The sequence below is a fragment of the Rana temporaria genome, chromosome 5 (genome assembly GCF_905171775.1).
Source record: "Rana temporaria chromosome 5, aRanTem1.1, whole genome shotgun sequence".
Taxonomy (NCBI): Eukaryota; Metazoa; Chordata; class Amphibia; order Anura; family Ranidae; genus Rana; species Rana temporaria.
Genome location: NC_053493.1, coordinates 52,460,796 through 52,478,873, shown reverse-complemented (window position 1 = coordinate 52,478,873; position 18,078 = coordinate 52,460,796). Strand labels below are relative to the sequence as shown.

At 42.6% G+C, this 18,078-nt stretch overlaps 1 protein-coding gene across 1 annotated transcript in view; it reads right to left on the bottom strand.

Annotated features, from left to right (window-relative positions):
• The window catches only part of YME1L1 (YME1 like 1 ATPase), a 48,666-nt gene that overhangs the window by 10,409 nt on the left and 20,179 nt on the right, over positions 1 to 18,078 (bottom strand). The window contains exons 4-13 of the mRNA XM_040352578.1: positions 16,808 to 16,906; positions 13,862 to 13,971; positions 13,585 to 13,735; positions 13,014 to 13,097; positions 12,318 to 12,400; positions 9,571 to 9,661; positions 8,205 to 8,357; positions 5,636 to 5,768; positions 3,646 to 3,708; positions 3,100 to 3,212 (exon numbers count right to left, since the gene is read on the bottom strand). Of these exons, the coding sequence (XP_040208512.1) occupies positions 3,100 to 3,212; positions 3,646 to 3,708; positions 5,636 to 5,768; positions 8,205 to 8,357; positions 9,571 to 9,661; positions 12,318 to 12,400; positions 13,014 to 13,097; positions 13,585 to 13,735; positions 13,862 to 13,971; positions 16,808 to 16,906 (1,080 nt within the window). The remainder of the gene's footprint in view (positions 1 to 3,099; positions 3,213 to 3,645; positions 3,709 to 5,635; positions 5,769 to 8,204; positions 8,358 to 9,570; positions 9,662 to 12,317; positions 12,401 to 13,013; positions 13,098 to 13,584; positions 13,736 to 13,861; positions 13,972 to 16,807; positions 16,907 to 18,078) is intronic.

Genomic DNA, 18,078 nt, shown 5'->3' with positions numbered 1-18,078 from the left:
GGGACTGCCGATTGGACAGAGGGGGGCCAATCATAGATACAAATTACTTTCCTGCAGCCAGCACAGTCAGTATTGATGGGGGAATCCCTCCTATGAAGCCATTATGTTCTCCCAGCAGGGGGCGTGGGGAGCCATTATGTTCTCCCAGCAGGGGGACGTGGAGAGCCATCCCTGACTGGAAAACACTGATTATCGATATCGGCCATGGCTGTCTTAATGAGAGGGCACACCTGGGCACTGCCCAGGGGCCCCAGCTGCATAGGGGGCCCCTGCACTTTCCCCAAAACAGCCAGTCCTTGAGCCCACTCTGTCCTGAAATTGGGGGCCCCATGATGGCACCGAGAGTGATGGATACACAGGGGGGAGGCAGGCTGGCAGCAGTGTGCCGTGCTGTGCAGAATGATACCTATTATTTCACAGCCAGCAGGGAGGGGCGGGGCTGGAGTGCCAGTGATGCTCTGACCCCGCCCCATGCCGCTTAAATGCTCAGGACTCGAAAACTGCCGGGTAGGAGATGGAGTGGGAGCTGCTGAGTCGGCAGTACTGAGACGCCACCTGCAGAAGTAGCATTGTGGATGGTGTCATGGTGAGCCCAGCTGTCCAGCACTGTTTGCACCAAAAGGCTTGGAATGCCTGCAGGGATGCTCCCTCCTCCACCCCTCCTTCTGCCTGCTTGCTTGCTTGGTATAGGTGAGTGCAGTGCTGGAGGTAGGCACAGAGCCAAAAGTTTACATGCACTAGAAAAAGGAGTACTACATGGATGGAATACTGGTGCTGGGAGATATCAATGGGGTATGGGGGAAAACAATGCTTGGGGTATCGGGGCTGTAGAGAGGCCACAGTGTAGGGGGTATCAGGAATGTAGTGGGGAAACAATATAAGGGGTAGCTTATGGTATATGGTTACTGGTGCTGGGGGGATATCTGGGGTGTAGAGGGGTCAGAGGGCTGGGGGGATATCTAGGGTGTAGAGGGATCAGAGTGCTGGGGGAATATCTGGGGTGTAGAGGGGACAGAATGCTGGGGGTATACAGTGATGAAAATAAGTATTTGAACACCCTGCTATTTTGCAAGTTCTCCCACTTGGAAATCATGGAGGGGTCTGAAATTGTTATCGTAGGTGCATGTCCACTGTGAGAGACATAATCAAAAAAAAAAAAATCCAGAAATCACAATGTATGATTTTTTTTAACCATTTATTTGTATGATACAGCTGCAAATAAGTATTTGAACACCTGAGAAAATCAATTTTAATATTTGGTACATTAGCCTTTGTTTGCAATTACAGAGGTCAAACGTTTCTTGTAGTTTTTCACCAGGTTTGCACACACTGGAGGAGGGATTTTGGCCCACTCCTCCACACAGATCTTCTCTAGATCAGTCAGGTTTCTGGGCTGTCGCTGAGAAACACGGAGTTTGAGCTCCCTCCAAAGATTCTCTATTGGGTTTAGGTCTGGAGACTGGCTAGGCCACGCCAGAACCTTGATATGCTTCTTACAGAGCCACTTCTTGGTTATCCTGGCTGTGTGCTTCGGGTCATTGTCATGTTGGAAGACCCAGCCTCGACCCATTTTCAAAGCTCTAACTGAGGGAAGGAGGTTGTTGCCCAAAATCTCGCAATACATGGCCCCGGTCATCCTCTCCTTAATACAGTGCAGTTGCCCTGTCCCATGTGCAGAAAAACACCCCCAAAGCATGATGCTACCACCCCCATGCTTCACAGTAGGGATGGTGTTCTTGGGATGGTACTCATCATTCTTCTTCCTCCAAACACGGTTAGTGGAATTATGAACAAAAAGTTCTGTTTTGGTCTCATCTGACCACATGACTCTCCCATGACTCCTCTGGATCATCCAAATGGTCATTGGCAAACTTAAGACGGGCCTTGACATGTGCTGGTTTAAGCAGGGGAACCTTCCGTGCCATGCATGATTTCAAACCATGACGTCTTAGTGTATTACCAACAGTAACCTTGGAAACGGTGGTCCCAGCTCTTTTCAGGTCATGGACCAGCTCCTCCCGTGTAGTCCTGGGCCGATTTCTCACCTTTCTTAGGATCATTGAGACCCCACGAGGTGAGATTTTGCATGGAGCCCCAGTCCGAGGGAGATTGACAGTCATGTTTAGCTTCTTCCATTTTCTAATGATTTCTCCAACAGTGGACCTTTTTTCACCAAGCTGCTTGGCAATTTCCCCGTAGCCCTTTCCAGCCTTGTGGAGGTGTACAATTTTGTCTCTAGTGTCTTTGGACAGCTCTTTGGTCTTGGCCATGTTAGTAGTTGGATTCTTACTGATTGTATGGGGTGGACAGGTGTCTTTATGCAGCTAATGACCTCAAACAGGTGCATCTAATTTAGGATAATAAATGGAGTGGAGGTGGACATTTTAGAGGCAGACTAACAGGTCTTTGAGGGTCAGAATTCTAGCTGGTAGACAGGTGTTAAAATACTTATTTGCAGCTGTATCATACAAATAAATAGTTAAAAAATCATAAATTGTGATTTCTGGATTTTTTTTTTTGATTATGTCTTTCACGGTGGACATGCACCTACGATGACAATTTCAGACCCCTCCATGATTTCCAAGTGGGAGAACTTGCAAAATAGCAGGGTGTTCAAATACTTATTTTCCTCACTGTATCTGGGGTGTAGGGGGGGGGGGGTGTCAGAGTGCATCAATCTAGCAGATATATTATATGCACAGGACAGCTTTGTTACTTTATGTATGTCGTATTTTCCCTGCCGTTTCTTTGCTGTGCAGAATGATTGTTCATGTAGTTAATGCGGAGCTCCACCCAAAAGGGGAAGCTCTGCTTGTCTGCCTCCTACCTACTTGATGCCTGTTTACCTGCACTGTCTCCATTGTAGGGGCCCCAGAGCATTACTTTGCCCAGGGGCCCACAATGCTATTAAGACGGCCCTGCTATCGGCTATAACCGATGCCAATATTTGCATGCCGAAAATCCGACGTGCTGGTTGTACCCAAGTCGATCAATGGATTGACTTTAGCACACCTGCTGAACACAGAGATTTGAAGTCTATGACCAGCTTAGTAACTTCCATAACGCCACAAAATTAAAGTATGAAATAAGTAAACTTACACTCATCATATTTGATTTTGTTGAGGTACAATTTTATAATCTCTGAGCGACCCTTCACATCAGGCAAGGGAACTGTGACTTGCATGTCAAAGCGTCCAGGTCTTACCAATGCACTAAAAAAATGAAACACAATGAAAGCATTAAATCATGTTCTAAAAAACAAATACAACCATTAGCGATACCCTGATATACATGATTATTCACTGGGTACCATTACACTGATGATGTAACTCCTGTGCATTTTACAGATGTCGAGAGTCTACATTACCCTATACATGCAAACGCAGGCATTGTCTAGAAAGAATTCATTTTTGAACTATAGACAAAAAGTAAAATAATTTTGCTCATTTCAGTCTGCTTTAAGTCTACAGCCAACATACCACAACATGTGAAAAACCATCAGAGCAAATGACTGTCTCCTGGCTGACGTAGATGTTGGCTACGTATCTTAGATTTCTAGTACAAAAGTTATACTGCCATTTTGAAATTCCGTATTTAAGCGGTATAAATTAGATCAATTTGTTAAAACGTCTACTGCATATATACCTATCCAAGGCTTCAGGGAAATTTGTTGCTCCAATGATTATAACGCCTTCATTTGGCTTAAAGCTGTAACAAGAGGGGGGGGGAGAGAAAAAAAAAAACGGTCAGATGATACAATAGCAAAATCACTAAGCACGTGCGTACATTTATTAAAAGGCGTTTTCTACATCGCTGATTGTAGCGAGTTCCTGTACAAAGATATGAGAATGCAAAAGCCCCTTGAATCATGTCAACTGCAGATCAGGTGGTCAGATGCACCAGTCAATTAATTTTAAATGATCTCAGAAATGTCTTAAGCAAATAGCAAACTGATGCCATTGATACAAGCCCACCAACAGGCCCTAAATGAGACTTTACTCCTTTTGTATACATGGGTAGTTCCTTACTGCTGAACCTTGGCAGCTACTAAAAACGGAACAAAGATAGAAACTGCCAACAACTATACAGAGAAGGCATTAGCAATTCATTGTCACACCTAGGAGGTGGGGGCTATGCCCAAGTGTACTGAATGTACCCCTGTGTACGTTTAGAAAACTCAAGTGGATAGCACTCTTGCCTTGGTGCTCTAGTTTTGGGGGTTTAGGGTTTCCTCCAAGGACACTGGGGTTGGTTTACTAAAACTGGAGTGTAAAATCTGGTGCAGCTGTGCATGGTAGCCAATCAGCTTCTAACTTCAGCTGGTTTAACCGCTTAAGCACCAGACCATTATGCAGGTAAAGGACCTGGCACCTTTTTGCGATTCGGCACTGCGTCGCTTTAACTGACAATTGCGCGGTCGTGCGACGTGGCTGCTAAACAAAACTGGTGTCCTTTTTTTTCCACAAATAGGAGCTTTCTTTTGGTGGTATTTGATCACCTCCGCCGTTTTTTTTTTTGCGCTATAAACGAAAATAGAGCGACAATTTTGAAAAAATTCAATATTGTTTACTTTTTGCTATAATAAATATCCACCAAAAAAATATATAAAAAAAAATAAAACTTTTCCTCAGTTTAGGCCGATACGTATTCTTCTACATTTTTTTTTTTACCAAAAATATCACAATAGGCGTTTATTGATTGGTTTGCTCAAAAGTTATAGCGTTTGCAAAATAGGGGGATAGTTTTATGGCATTTTTATTAATATATATATTTTTTTTTTTTTTACTAGTAATGGCGGCGAACAGCGATTTTTTTTGTGACTGCAACTTTATGGCGGACACATCGGACACTTTTGACAAATTTTTGGGACCATTGTCATTTTCACAGCGAAAAGTGCTATAAAAATGCACAGATTACTGTGAAAATGACAATGGCAGTGAATGGGGTTAACCACTAGGGGGCGCTAAAGGGGTTAAGTGTGTCCTCTTGTGTGTTTCTTACTGTAGGGAGGCGTGGCTGGACACGTGACATCACTGGTCGTCGTTCCCTATGACAGGGAACAGACGATCGGGTGACAAGCCACAGGGATGGTTTGTTTACACACCTCTCACCGGCAGTGATCGGCTCCCGTGGGCGCGGTCACGGAGCTTTGGACCGGGTCACAAGCACGCCGCCAGCTCGCGACCCACGGCTGGGTTCTTAAAGGGGATGTACATGTACGCCCTTGTGCCCAGCCGTGCCATTCTGTCGACGTATTTCGTCGTGCGGCGGTCCTTAAGTGGTTGATTAAGCTTTGACCAAAAAAATTTTTTTTAAAAATTTGGTTTCTATGCAGAGCTGCACTAGAGTTTGCACTCTACAGTTTCAGTAAATCCATCCCACGGTTTGCATGGTGTCTTAATTTGCTCTACAGCATGTGCACTTTTTTTTTTTCTTAGGCGTTTTAGCGCTAAACATAGTGTCTGAAAAGCATCTCTCATGCCTTCTCAGTGTGAAAGCCCGAGTGCTGTTACACTTTTTATAAGAACTATTGTTCTTATAAAGAAATAAAAGCGCAACAAACCACACTTCTAACATTCAGTTATGATCAGACAGCCATAAAAACATATGTACAGATGAATACTCATAAGCTTACCCATCCATTTCTGCCAGCAGTTGGTTTATTGTCTGTCTGGAGTATGGGTGCATGGGAGACTCAATCCTTTTACCTCCAACTGAATCCAACTCATCGATAAATATAACACAGGGTGCATTACCCTTAGCTTCTCCTGTTAATAAAAATTGTACTTAAATTAGAATATTCCCTTCATTTGTAGCTGCTGTGTAATTAGATATACTTAATACATTGCATATAATGAACCATAGTGTTAAAGAGTCACACTCTGGGGTCCATGTACCAAGGAAGTAAAGCATATTCACCATCAAAGTGAATGTTCTCCTTGCAAAAATCAGTTTTCAGCTTAGTGCATTAAGTAAAGTTGTGGTTACTTTAATTATCCAATAATCTGTGTAATAATCCTGTTCTATTTTCAAGTGAATTTTAAATTTGACCTCATTCACCATAAGAAGTTAAAATTCACTTTCAACATGCCTTCCAGTTGCAGTAAATCAGGGTCAACGTTTGAAACTGAGCTTACTTTTTGCCTTAAAAAACAGAAGTACTGTATAGGAATCATACTTGCCTAGGTGGATGCAGCATCACTCCGATGCTGCATCTGCCCCCCGTCAGCTCGAAGGCCAAGAACTGAGCAATCATTCACTGCCAATTGCTCAGTCCTCTACCAAGTCACTGGCTCTCTGCTCTGCCCCCCTGCGTTCACTGGAGCGATGGGTTGTAGAGGGGGCGGAAGCGTGGGGAATCAGGCATTTAGTGGCTGAGCTGGGTGCCGGTCCAGGCATGTGGGTGAATCCTGACCATATGGTTGCAGTCTTTCCCAGACCAGCTGTGTCATGTCAGCTGACAGCAGGCTTTAGTCCACTGTCTGCTGAAAACAGATCACAGGAGCTCGGTAAAAAAAAAAAAAAACTGCACTCCACAGGAGAAGTACAGCCAACGAGCTTTGGCTGAACTTCTCCTTCAACAAAGTTTTTCTTATGGTCAAGTCAGTCTCATTCATTTAAAGCAGGGGTCGTCAACCTCTGGTCCGCAGCCCACTAGCAGGCCGTGGCCCTTTTGCAGACGGGCCAGGGGAACAGGCGGCCATCAAGAGACATGCTGGGCTGCCGGCATGAGAGCGATGGGTGGATGCAAGATGTGAGCGGGCGGGCAAGCAGAGATATCGTCTCTCTCCGCCCCCTGCATCGCTGCTCTTCCGCCCTCAAAGCCAGTACCCTGCCTCAGTGTTGGAGGTTAGGCAGGGAGCAGAGAGATGACATCTCACACTGCCTGCCCCGCATCGCCGCTCTCCTGCGGCTCCTCGCTGGGAGAACTTAGATTCCTTGTTCAGCGGCCCAGATTGCCTGCCCCCCCCGGACAGCTAAGCAGAAATTTGCAGAAGGGTGGAGCCAGAGAGTGACAGATGAAGGAGTCCTGGACCTTCCCTCTGCCAGGCGATACCGCTGCAGCATGAGGGAGAAACCCTGCCACATCTAGAAGGGCGATCCCATAGAGATGTGACGTTAACAGTGACAGGTGAGCTGTGTGTGGGAGTACAGGTGAGGTGTGCTGGGACTTGTAGTTCACCCGCTCAGCTGTCTGCATGATATATCACAAGGGGCGCTCCACTCACTCCGCATCTGGTGACAGGCAACGTGGCAGGTGGCAATCCACATCTTGTGGCAGGCAGTGCGACAGGTGATGTGGCAAGTGACATTCTGCATCTTGTGGCAGTAAGTGTGGCAGGTGATGTGGGAAGTGACATTTCCGCATCTGGAAAAAGGTAATGTGGCAAGTGACAATCCACATCTTGTGGCAGGTGATGTGGCAAGTGAGATTGCACATCTGGCGACAGGCAGCATGGTAAGAGACTATCGACATCTGGTAGCAGGCGACAGTGGCAAGTGACACGCTCAGCGCTTCCACTGATTCTAAATTATGGCAAGTTGAACCATTTAATTTATTACTACAATGTAATAATATAAATAATGCCTGACACCTTATCAACCATGGTGCCGTGAAGCGCCAACACTAGCCATTGCCCGCGAAATATCGCCCCCCCCCCCCGGTCCTTGGCATAATTTTCTTCCATGCAGCCGGTCACCGGTGCCAAAAAAGGTTGGAGACCACTGATTTAAAGAACAAAAAATAAATACAAAAATAAAAATTGTGGTGTATAATAGGTTTTGATCCCCTGCATAGGTGTGAATCCAGCCTAACTCTGTGTGGCAAGACTGGGCACAGATGATAGGAAATCTTATTCTCTACATTGCGACACCAAAAAAATAAAATAAAGTATACCTGTCATGAGACATATACAGGGCTGCCTTTGCAACGTAATTTCCTTTTTTTGTAAGTGCTTGTTACCTGATTGGAATGCTGGACCACACAATTCAATATTTAGAAACATTTACCATGAACAAGAAGGCAAATCAGAAAAGATAAAGTCAGAAGTCCTCATCTCTATATAGTTGCCCTACATCGATGACTCCAGGCACAGAAGCAAAAGGCAATCACAGCCCTCCATCTCTCTCAAGGCAGGCTTCCATTAAGAAGGGACAGGTAAAGTAAACAATTAGGGGGAAATAAAAAAACTAAATTAACATACTGAATAAATTCCTAATGCGACTGGCTCCAACCCCAACAAACATCTCATCAAATTCAGAACCGGATGCGTAATAGAAAGGAACATCAGCTTCCCCAGCGACGGCTCGAGCCAGGAGGGTTTTCCCTGTGCCAGGTGGTCCAACTAACAGAATACCTAAGAAAAAAAAAAAATGAAAAAAAAGCATGAGGACAATTTAAGCAAAGGAGATACAATTTATGGACTTAAAGCGGATCTCCACTCTAAAGTGGAGTCCCGCTGATCGGAACCCTCCCCCCCTCCGGTGTCACATTTGACACCTTTCAGGGGGGAGGGGGGTGCAGATACCTGTCTACAGACAGGTATCTGCACCCACTTCCGGCCCTACGATACGGGCAAAGGACGGGTTTTTCCTCCGCTTCCCGTCGCCCCCCCCGTTGTATGCTGGGAACACTCGGCTCCCAGCACACAGCGGGAGCCAATCGGCGGGCGCAGCGCGACTCGCGCATGCGCCGTAGGGAACCGGGCAGTGAAGCCGGAGCGCTTCACTTCCTGGTTCCCTCACCGTGGATGGAGGGGGGAGCAGCAGGGTGACGAGCGATCGGCTCGTCATCTGCTGCGATCACCGCTGGACTCCAGGACAGGTAAGTGTCCTTATATTAAAAGTCAGCAGCTGCAGTATTTGTAGCTGCTGGCTTTTAATATAGTTTTTTAGTGGCACATCCGCTTTAAGAAAAGGAAGAATCCCATTGATGCTTTAGATTCAAATCAATAAAATGTATACTGAAATGCTAACGATGCACAAGCAGTTTACATTTTATGCATTATAGCCTCTTGAGCTTAGTAAATTTAGTCTTACTGTACACACGATCGGACATTCCGACATCAAAACTGTGGATTTTTTTTCCGACGGACGTTCGCTCAAACTCGCTCATACACACGGTCACACAAATGTTGTCGGAAATTGCGAACATCAAGAACGCGGTGATTTACAACACTACGACGAACCAAGAAAAATTAACTTCAATGATACCGAGCATGCATAGCATTTTAGTGTGTTGAATTGTGTACACGGTCGGAATTTCCAACAAGAACTTTTGTTGAAAAATTTAGAACCAGCTCTCAAACATTTGTTGTCGGAAATTCCGACAACAAATGTCCGATGGAGCCTACACACGGTCAAATTTTCCAACAAGCAGCTCACAGCGATCATTTGTTGTTGGAAATTCCGACCGTGTGTACGGGGCATTACAATGAAATGGGAATGGGGTTATGGGGGCTTCTAAATAAATACACTGTGTCAAAAAAAAAAAAAAAAAAAAAAAAAAAAAAACTCCTGCAGTCAGAAATGTGGCACATGAGGCGTATAAAAGCGTGTAGTAGATCTTACCTTTTGGAAGCTTTCCCCCTAAAACAGTGAACTTCTGAGGATTTTTCAAGAACTCAACCACTTCCTGTAGTTCATTTTTTGCTTCTTCAACCTGTTGATAGCATTAAGCACAGTGAGCTTTCCTTACCTGCACAAATAACTTTCCAATAGTTTAGAAAACTAGCAGCCATGATATTTAGAACCCATTACCCAAAATGAAATATGACATCTGGAGAGAGATAAAAGTATTTATGATAGGTGTGCAGGCTCTCTCCAAAAGAGAATTCCAATCATTTTGAACAGTAAAGTCTAATTCTAAGAACTACCTCACACCGCCATTTAGCCGCATACACCGGACTCCACAGATCCTGAGACTGGATGCCGTCAACTGCATCTAGGCTCAGACATGTGTCCCTATCCACAGGTAGCCCAACAGTGTGAAGGTTCATATGAACAGTGGCAGCCCTGTCAGCCTGTGATCTGTTTTTATAGGCCGAGTGGCTGCTACTAGTCACATGCATCTATGTCATTCCAGGCACAAGAATCTCATGAATCTTACTACTAGAAACCAGCGTATGCGGCTAAATGGTCGTATGAAAGAGACCTAAATGTACTGTGCTACCAGCACCAGAAATATACTGGTCTGTCAGTCTGCTATTGCAGACTTGATCCATGAATCTTCCAAGTCCCATCACCCTCCAGCTTCTCTGCCTGGTGTCTATTTTTTTATAGAAATGCTTAGGTCTAATGAGAACTAGAACTATAAAAAAGCAGGACGACTGGACCTAGAAGTGCAGCTAAACACCAAACATCTCTATCCACTGTGAGGCTGGATACACATGGGCTGAATCAGAAACCGTCCGACTTTCAATCCATGTACACAACTGCCTGTCTGGCAAAAGCCGATCTAATGATAGGCTTCGGTCAAATGAGCATGCTGAAGAAACAGCATCAAACCAACCAATGTGTCTAGGCGGGGAGGGGGGGGGGGCACAAGATCTCTGCACCAACCTCGCTTGTGTTAGTATAACGATCTGTCCGTCTCACCCCCATTCAGCCCGCTGGGTTGAACGGGGAGAAAAAAAAAATACCCCTTAGTGTGTACCAAGCTTTAGTCTACTGAGCACCAATAAGACTTCAAGTCTTAAAGCATATCTAAACCCAGGAATGTAAATATGTTGCAGCTTACCATTCTTTAAATGTGGCGGCTTCATTTGTTTTATTTTAGGACCCCCCCCCCCCCCCCCCATCAAAAAACCTCCTGCTCTGGGGTGACAACATTCATTCACTGTACTGTATTTTGGAGCAGCAGCATTGTCACCCTAAGACAGGAAGTGTATTAGGAATACACCTGTGCCTGTCCTTCCCTTTATAACAGAGGGGAGGTGTTCTGTAGTTCACAGATATAGCTGGGAAGAATGCCAACTAATGCTAACTGTGCAGCATGGAAACAAAGAATAGCAAGACATCAGCTCATTGGATCACCAGCAGGGTCAGTCCCCCCCCCTTTACAGTGGGGAAAATTATTTGATCCCCTGCTGCTTTTGTAAAGTTTGCCCACTTAAGAAATTAAGTGTCTATAATTTGTATCATAGGTGTATTTTAAATGATAGTGACAGAAAGTTAAACCAAAATCTACTGTACATTGAGCAGATATACCAAAACATACTTTCAAAAGTATATCAAGCAGGCCAAAAGGGAGCAAATAACAGAAGAAGTTCAATGGTATGGTTTACATACAGTATAAATTCATGCAAATTCAGCCGCCCAATGGCCTTACTACATCTTTTATACAATGGACTCCATTACACAAAATTGATTGGTTGCAATATAGTTGATTTTATGCTATAACCACTTGCTCACTGTATTAACTTAAAGGGGAGTTCCGGCCACAATTTCACTTTTTAAATATAAATACCCCTGTAATACACAAGCTTAATGTATTCTAGTAAAGTTAGTCTGTAAACTAAGGTTCGTTTTGTTAGGTTGTTACAGCATTTAGACACTTTATAAAATAGAAATTGACTGGGCCATCTTAAGTGTGGGCATCATGAAGCCAGACTGTATGACTTCCTGGATTTCAGCCTTGCAGATCTCGCACATGCTCAGTGCTGCACAAGCAGTGTCAGATCAGGTTTCAGCACCTGTGCTGTCCAAGTCACATGATTCTTTGAGACTGGGGAGTGCACAGACTCCTGGAAAGTTACACCCACTACATTCCCAGGAGTCTGTGCAGTGTAGGTTAGGAAGCTTAAGCACCTAGGTGCAGGAAGTGGGAAGATTAACTATTCTGCCTAGCAACAAGACTTTGAAGGCATCTAAAAAATAAAAAATAAAAATCGTAAAGGACTAATGACATTTTTTTAAAACTACTGATGTAATGTTATATTTATGGGTGGAACTCCACTTTAAATATATGGCGGCAACGAATGCACATTAAGCCATACAGATTAAAATAAGCTTGTTGTGGCACCCTGGAGCCACAACTGCACTGGATTTTTGCCCAATGAGATGAATAACAGAAAATGTAGCGCAAAGCTATAAGCCGTGTAACCACTAGCATTCATGTGTATATGCATGTTCTGAAAAACACTCCCATATGCATGATCATGTAAATGCCAGAAGTTACACGCACCGTATACTGTAATTAGGCATCTTAATGGGCATGAAAAAAGCTGTAGCGCCACAAGAAGCATAAATTTACTCAGCATGTCAAAATATACTGCCGTGTCCAAGAGCCCCAGTCTTAAAGATCAAATCATACTTACCCCTTTTACATGATCAAACGTTACATTTTTCATCTGAATTGGATCTACAGCTGCATCAAGGCCAGATGTTGCCCGGAAACGGACTGAAATGTAAATGAAAAAATTTGATTTTAAAACAAAAACTGAAAAAGGGGAGGGGGGCAACCCTTAACACAAGAAATAAAAAAACTTTGAGAATGAAATTATATATATATATATATATATATATTATATATATCATCAGCACTGTGAGGATTGCAGCAAACATTACACTTTTGCCTTTTTCAAAGTTTTTAAGAAGTTTAGAACCAGTAAAAGTATTGTTATGGAACAGATTCTGCAAAGGATAAGTTCATGAAGCATTAGTTGAGCAGATCATACAGTAACATGTTATTTATTCAGCTACAATTGTACAAATTTGAGACCATAAAGAGGTTTTAATTTTTTTTTTTTTTTTTTAAATTAAAACTAACAAAGACGTTATACTTGCCTCTTTGGCTGCAGGCGCTGTCCGCTCCTTTCTGTGGGTGTCCCCTATAGCAAGGGTGAACCCATGGTGGGGGTTTTGGGAATAGTTAGGCATTTTTTCCCCCCTTGATGCAGGGAATATATTAACATAAAAAAAAAAAAAAAAAAACACACACACACACACACACACACACACACCTAGCCTTTAGAACCATTTTAATGAAGTCAACATTCACAAAACAAATTTACCTGACAAAAACGGTGTTTTGGATAAGCCGTAGAGTCCAAGTATGATCACAGCTAACAGTATGTACCGTGTCCTCTTCAGTGACTCTGAAAAAAGATGAAATGACCAGATGAGTAGGAGAAACTAGCAGCTTATTATCATCAAGAATATGAAAGTTAACCAATGTTTCTCATTTTCAACTTTTTGCATCCAATTCTCAATTTTCTATTAACCATTTTCCAACATATTCATTAAAAGGAGCATTCTAGCCAAAGCTAGTTTGGCTGGGCTTTTCTTAAGGGTCACAGAAGTGCAATTCGTTTGGCACTCCTGTGACCCATTTTCAGCAGAGAGTGGGCTGAAGTGATTTAAATAAAAGTTTAAAAGGCAGAGAATGTTCAGATGGAGGACCAGTTACATCATATATACACTATATAACAATACAAAAGCAAATATATCAACAGCAGTAGACATTAATCACGGGAGGACCGGACATGTTCAGTTGAGCATACACATGCGATAAATCCGGAGCACACCGCTGTAAAAAGTAATGTTTAAGCACGGCATCAGATACAGTCAGGTGTACTAGATTACCTGTAGTCCTCTGAGTGAGAGCTTGTGCTTTCAGGAATCCTTCTGCAAAGCCGGTCTTAAAAGCATCCTGCTGTCCTTCAGGGACATTTTTACTTTTCACAATCTTGTCCAAGTTTTCCACATCTGGAATCCTATCTCTCATCAAAAATCCCTAAAGGGGGAAAAAAAAAAAAAAAGAAGCTTTTGCTGAACCATTCTTATTTTCTAAATGCCGAAAAGTACTTTAATACCAATTTTGAAGCAACATGTTTAATTACAGTTGAGCATTCAGACATACCTTCATAAACGAGGGTGCAGATCTTTCAGTGGCCGCAATACGTTCAGAGGTTGACTGAAGCCGTCTGTCTTTTGTGTTGACAGTCTTGAATCCTCGAGACTGTGTATATACTTTGATAAAGAGGAAATATAGTTATCATTTATGATAAAAAAGAAAGAAGGTCACGAGATATAAAGCTGCCATATTAGAATATAGTGTATATAAACTGATGGAAAGCCAGCTGTCTCTGGCATCAATGCTTTCTAAATGAATGTGGATCACATGTGCAGAAACCTTAAAGTGGAAGCGCCGCTTGTCTGCCTCCTCTACCCCTCCGCTGCCACATTTGGCACCTTGTGGTGGGGAGGGAGAAGCAGGGACCTGGTTTTATTAGGTGACCGCTCCCGCTTCCTCTGCAGCTGGCCGAATGAGAGAGCAGTAGGGAACTGGCTGTGAAGATGTCGGCAGCACCCAATGAAAATTGGCTCGGATGAAGACACTGACTGGATTCCTGGACAGGCAAGAGTCCCAATATTAAAAGTCAGCGGCAGTATTTGAAGCCGCCGACGGTTAATTTATTTCCGCAGGAGCCTGGAGTGCCTCTTTAAAATACCCTAACATTTAATATCCCTGATGTGAATGTTGTACCATCTACTTGTGTTAAATAGTATCCTGTTCACTTAGCATTTCTCCCTGTGCGTGAATCACCCAATTTCCCCACCAGTCCCGATTCTCTCTCATTTCAAACTGACTACGATAGCAAAAAAGAAGATCGCTTCTAGTGTGGTCAGTTTCTGACTGTGCCACAGCCTGCCTGTCTTCCAATGGTTAAGACTTGTACTGACATGCCCCCTGCACAGCTCTTCACTCTCTCCAACCCCTACCTTTCTAAGCCCCTTGCATAGCTGAGAAAAGGAGGAGATCATGTGATCACATATTTAAAAAAAAAAAAAATAATAATAAAAAAAAAAAAAAAAGTATGTATTCAGCCTCGGTCGGACATCCGACAAAATTTTGCCTTGGATTTTTGTCCGAAGTGATTTGTCCGGTCACACCCATAGCATACACACGCTCAGACTTTTCTGCAAACTTTTCTAAAACTTTCCCAACATCACGTGTTTTTACTGCTCTTTATCACCACCCTTTGGTTAACTTTACATTGGTTCTGGGCATGCGTGTTTATACTTCGGACAATCCGATGGCTTGCTGTACACACGGTCGGACTAGGCACCATCAGACTTTTGTGGTTGTAAAGTTTGTCCGTTTTTGCAGACCAAACTTTTTGTCCGATGAAACCCGAAAAAGTTGGTCCGATTGAGCGTACACACGGTCGGACAAATGTGAAAACGTGTTGATTTTGAAGTTTGTTGGCCGGAAGTCTGACTGTGTGTACGGGCCTTTAAACTACATTTAAACTGAATGAGTTGTTTTACAAGGTTAGGGTTCACATTTACTTTAAAGTGGTTGTAAACCCACTATTTTGACTTTTACCTACAGGTAAGCCTATAATAAGGCTTACCTGTAGGTAAGGAGAATATCTCCTAAACCTGCACGGTTTAGGAGATATTCCCCTCGCAATGCGGGCGGCGCATGCGCAGGGGGAAATCCACGGCGATAGGACCGGCATCCGCCGGACCCTGCCGATTTTAAATCTCCAGCCAATCACAGCGCCGGACACGCCGGAGCAAGATGACATCCTGCTCGGCGTGGACCAGGTAAGTGGTGTTCACCTCGTTCCGAGGTAAGTATTTCATAATCAGCTAGTATGCGGTGCATACTAGCCGATTATGCCTTTTTTGGCTTTAAAAAAAATTAAAAAATAATAAATTATGCGGTTTACAACCGCTTTAAATGCATGCTTGCACCGATTTAAAAACATAACTTCTCATTCTCTGGCACTCTTGGAAAACAACCATCAACAACGTTATTAAAAAAAATTTTTTTATATATACATACATAATATATATATATATATATATATATATATATATATATATATATATATATATATATATATATATATATATATATATATATATATATATATATATATATATATATATACATACATACACACACACACACACACACACACATATATATGTGTGTATATATATATATATATATATATATATATATTACCGTATTTATCGGCTTATAACACGCACCCTAACTTTAAGAGGGAAGTTTCAGAAAAGAAAAAATTTCCACAACCCCCTGCGTATAACACGCAGGCACAGTTTACCCTCTATTTTCAGGGTAAAAAAGTGAGTGTTATACGCCAATAAATACAGTACCTTTAATGCTATTTTTTGGCTGGATTACGAACATCACAGATCCTTCTTCAGTTACAAGCACTGCTGTGCCAAAATGATTTCTGAGGGCCACGCTGTCCAGTATTGCAAGCCCAGACTGGAATTATGATGGCCTGGGTGCTCAGGATGCAAAATGCATCCTGAGTCGTTCAACTAGACATCTAGTGCTGAGATGAAGTACTGTAGGGGACAGCCCAGACCTTCTGTGTGTCATGTATTTTTTTTAATGAAGGTGGGCTTTGCTGTTCCAATCATTTAGTATAGCAGGGCAGCCAGGCAACTAGTAATTTTAAGGGGGGAGGAAAGCCTCAATGTCTCCAATATCTCATGTCCCATTGTCATCTACATAATAAAAGCATGCAAGATAAGGGTGTACAAGGCAAGGCTTAATATTGGCCATTACAGTGACCGAGTCAATCTTTGTCAGCAAAAGTCAAGAGATGACATGTAATGGCCCCAAAGATTGTTCCCTTTTCTCCATATGAATGTTGTCAGTTTGTTGCACATGCCGGTGCCATTATAAATCTTTTGCACCAAACCGATAGAGGGAGAAACTGATTTTGTACTGACTTGGTAATCCAAAACAGTGTAAACCAATATATTTATTGTAAAGTCGTCAGAAATGTTGCTAAAACAGATATTTAGCATTTACCTGGCCAGTGCTGCAGGTCTGCACAAGCTTGCTTCAGTGGGCTCATCTGCTGCTGGTGGTGGTGGTATAGACGCAAAGCATTTACAGTGCTGGGATAGCCTTCAATAAAAGATATGACATTGTACATTACAAATTACATCTTAAAACATCTTCAGTCATTTTCCAACTTTCCATCTATTAAATCCTCTGCCCTTGTTGTTTTAACTTTTTTATGGCAGTAAATACCTTACACAGCCCACTTCCTGTTTGTCAGGTAAAAAGCCTAGACTTATGACATACATCATGCACAGCTCTCTCTCTCTCACGCTGGTGATAGTTTGCTAGGAAGGGGGGGGGGGGTAAGTCATAAGTGGGCCAATGATAGCTGCAAAGCTGGAGGTGTGTGTCTGTAAATCCAGGAAGTGAACAGGGAGCAGCTTCAGCTGCCCACAGTTAAAATGGATGCAGCCAGACTCAGTGGAGGGAGATTTCTGCAGCATATTTGGCAAGTACAGAATCACAGAAAATATAAAATATGCAAAGTGGTTGGAAGGAAGGCTTCAGAATGGCAAATATGTTTTTATTACAAATTATGTGAGCAGACTGCAGTTCCTCTTTAATACTAACCATCTATTAATACATCCAGCTCAAAATATTTATATATGTATTTAATTTTTAGACAATGCTTTGCAAGAATTTTAAATATAAACTTAAAATTAGGAAAAAAACACAAACTATCATTGCTGAATGAATTTTATTTTTAAAAATGTTAGATTTTACAAGAGAAGGGCCCATTTACACCAGATAGGATTTCACAAGACTTCCATTCATACCACAGGGCCATGACTGCATTATGGTGCACTCCGGCATTTTTCTGCATTATGCAGTTTAAGTATGCTGACCTGTAGTTTTCCTCTGTCTATTCCTAAAAACTGCAATTTTGAAAAAAACTGCAAAACATCTGAGAACTTATGAACCAACACTTTTTACTTCCACGCAGCTACACCCTAACTATAAGTGCCAGATTTATACACATATACAACACACTGCAAATCTCTTAGGCAGGTGTGAAAAATAAAAATGCAGCAAATTAGGAATGCCTTCAGAAATAGAAGTGTTAATTTTGTTTATTTTAATTAATTAAATGGAAATTAAATGAAGTTAAATGTTTTTGGACCGGTTGCAACATATAGGTCAAGAAAAAAGAGATTTTTAATACAGCTTACCTGTAAAATCTTTTTCTTGGAGTACATCACGGGACACAGAGCGGCATTCATTACTATATGGGTTAT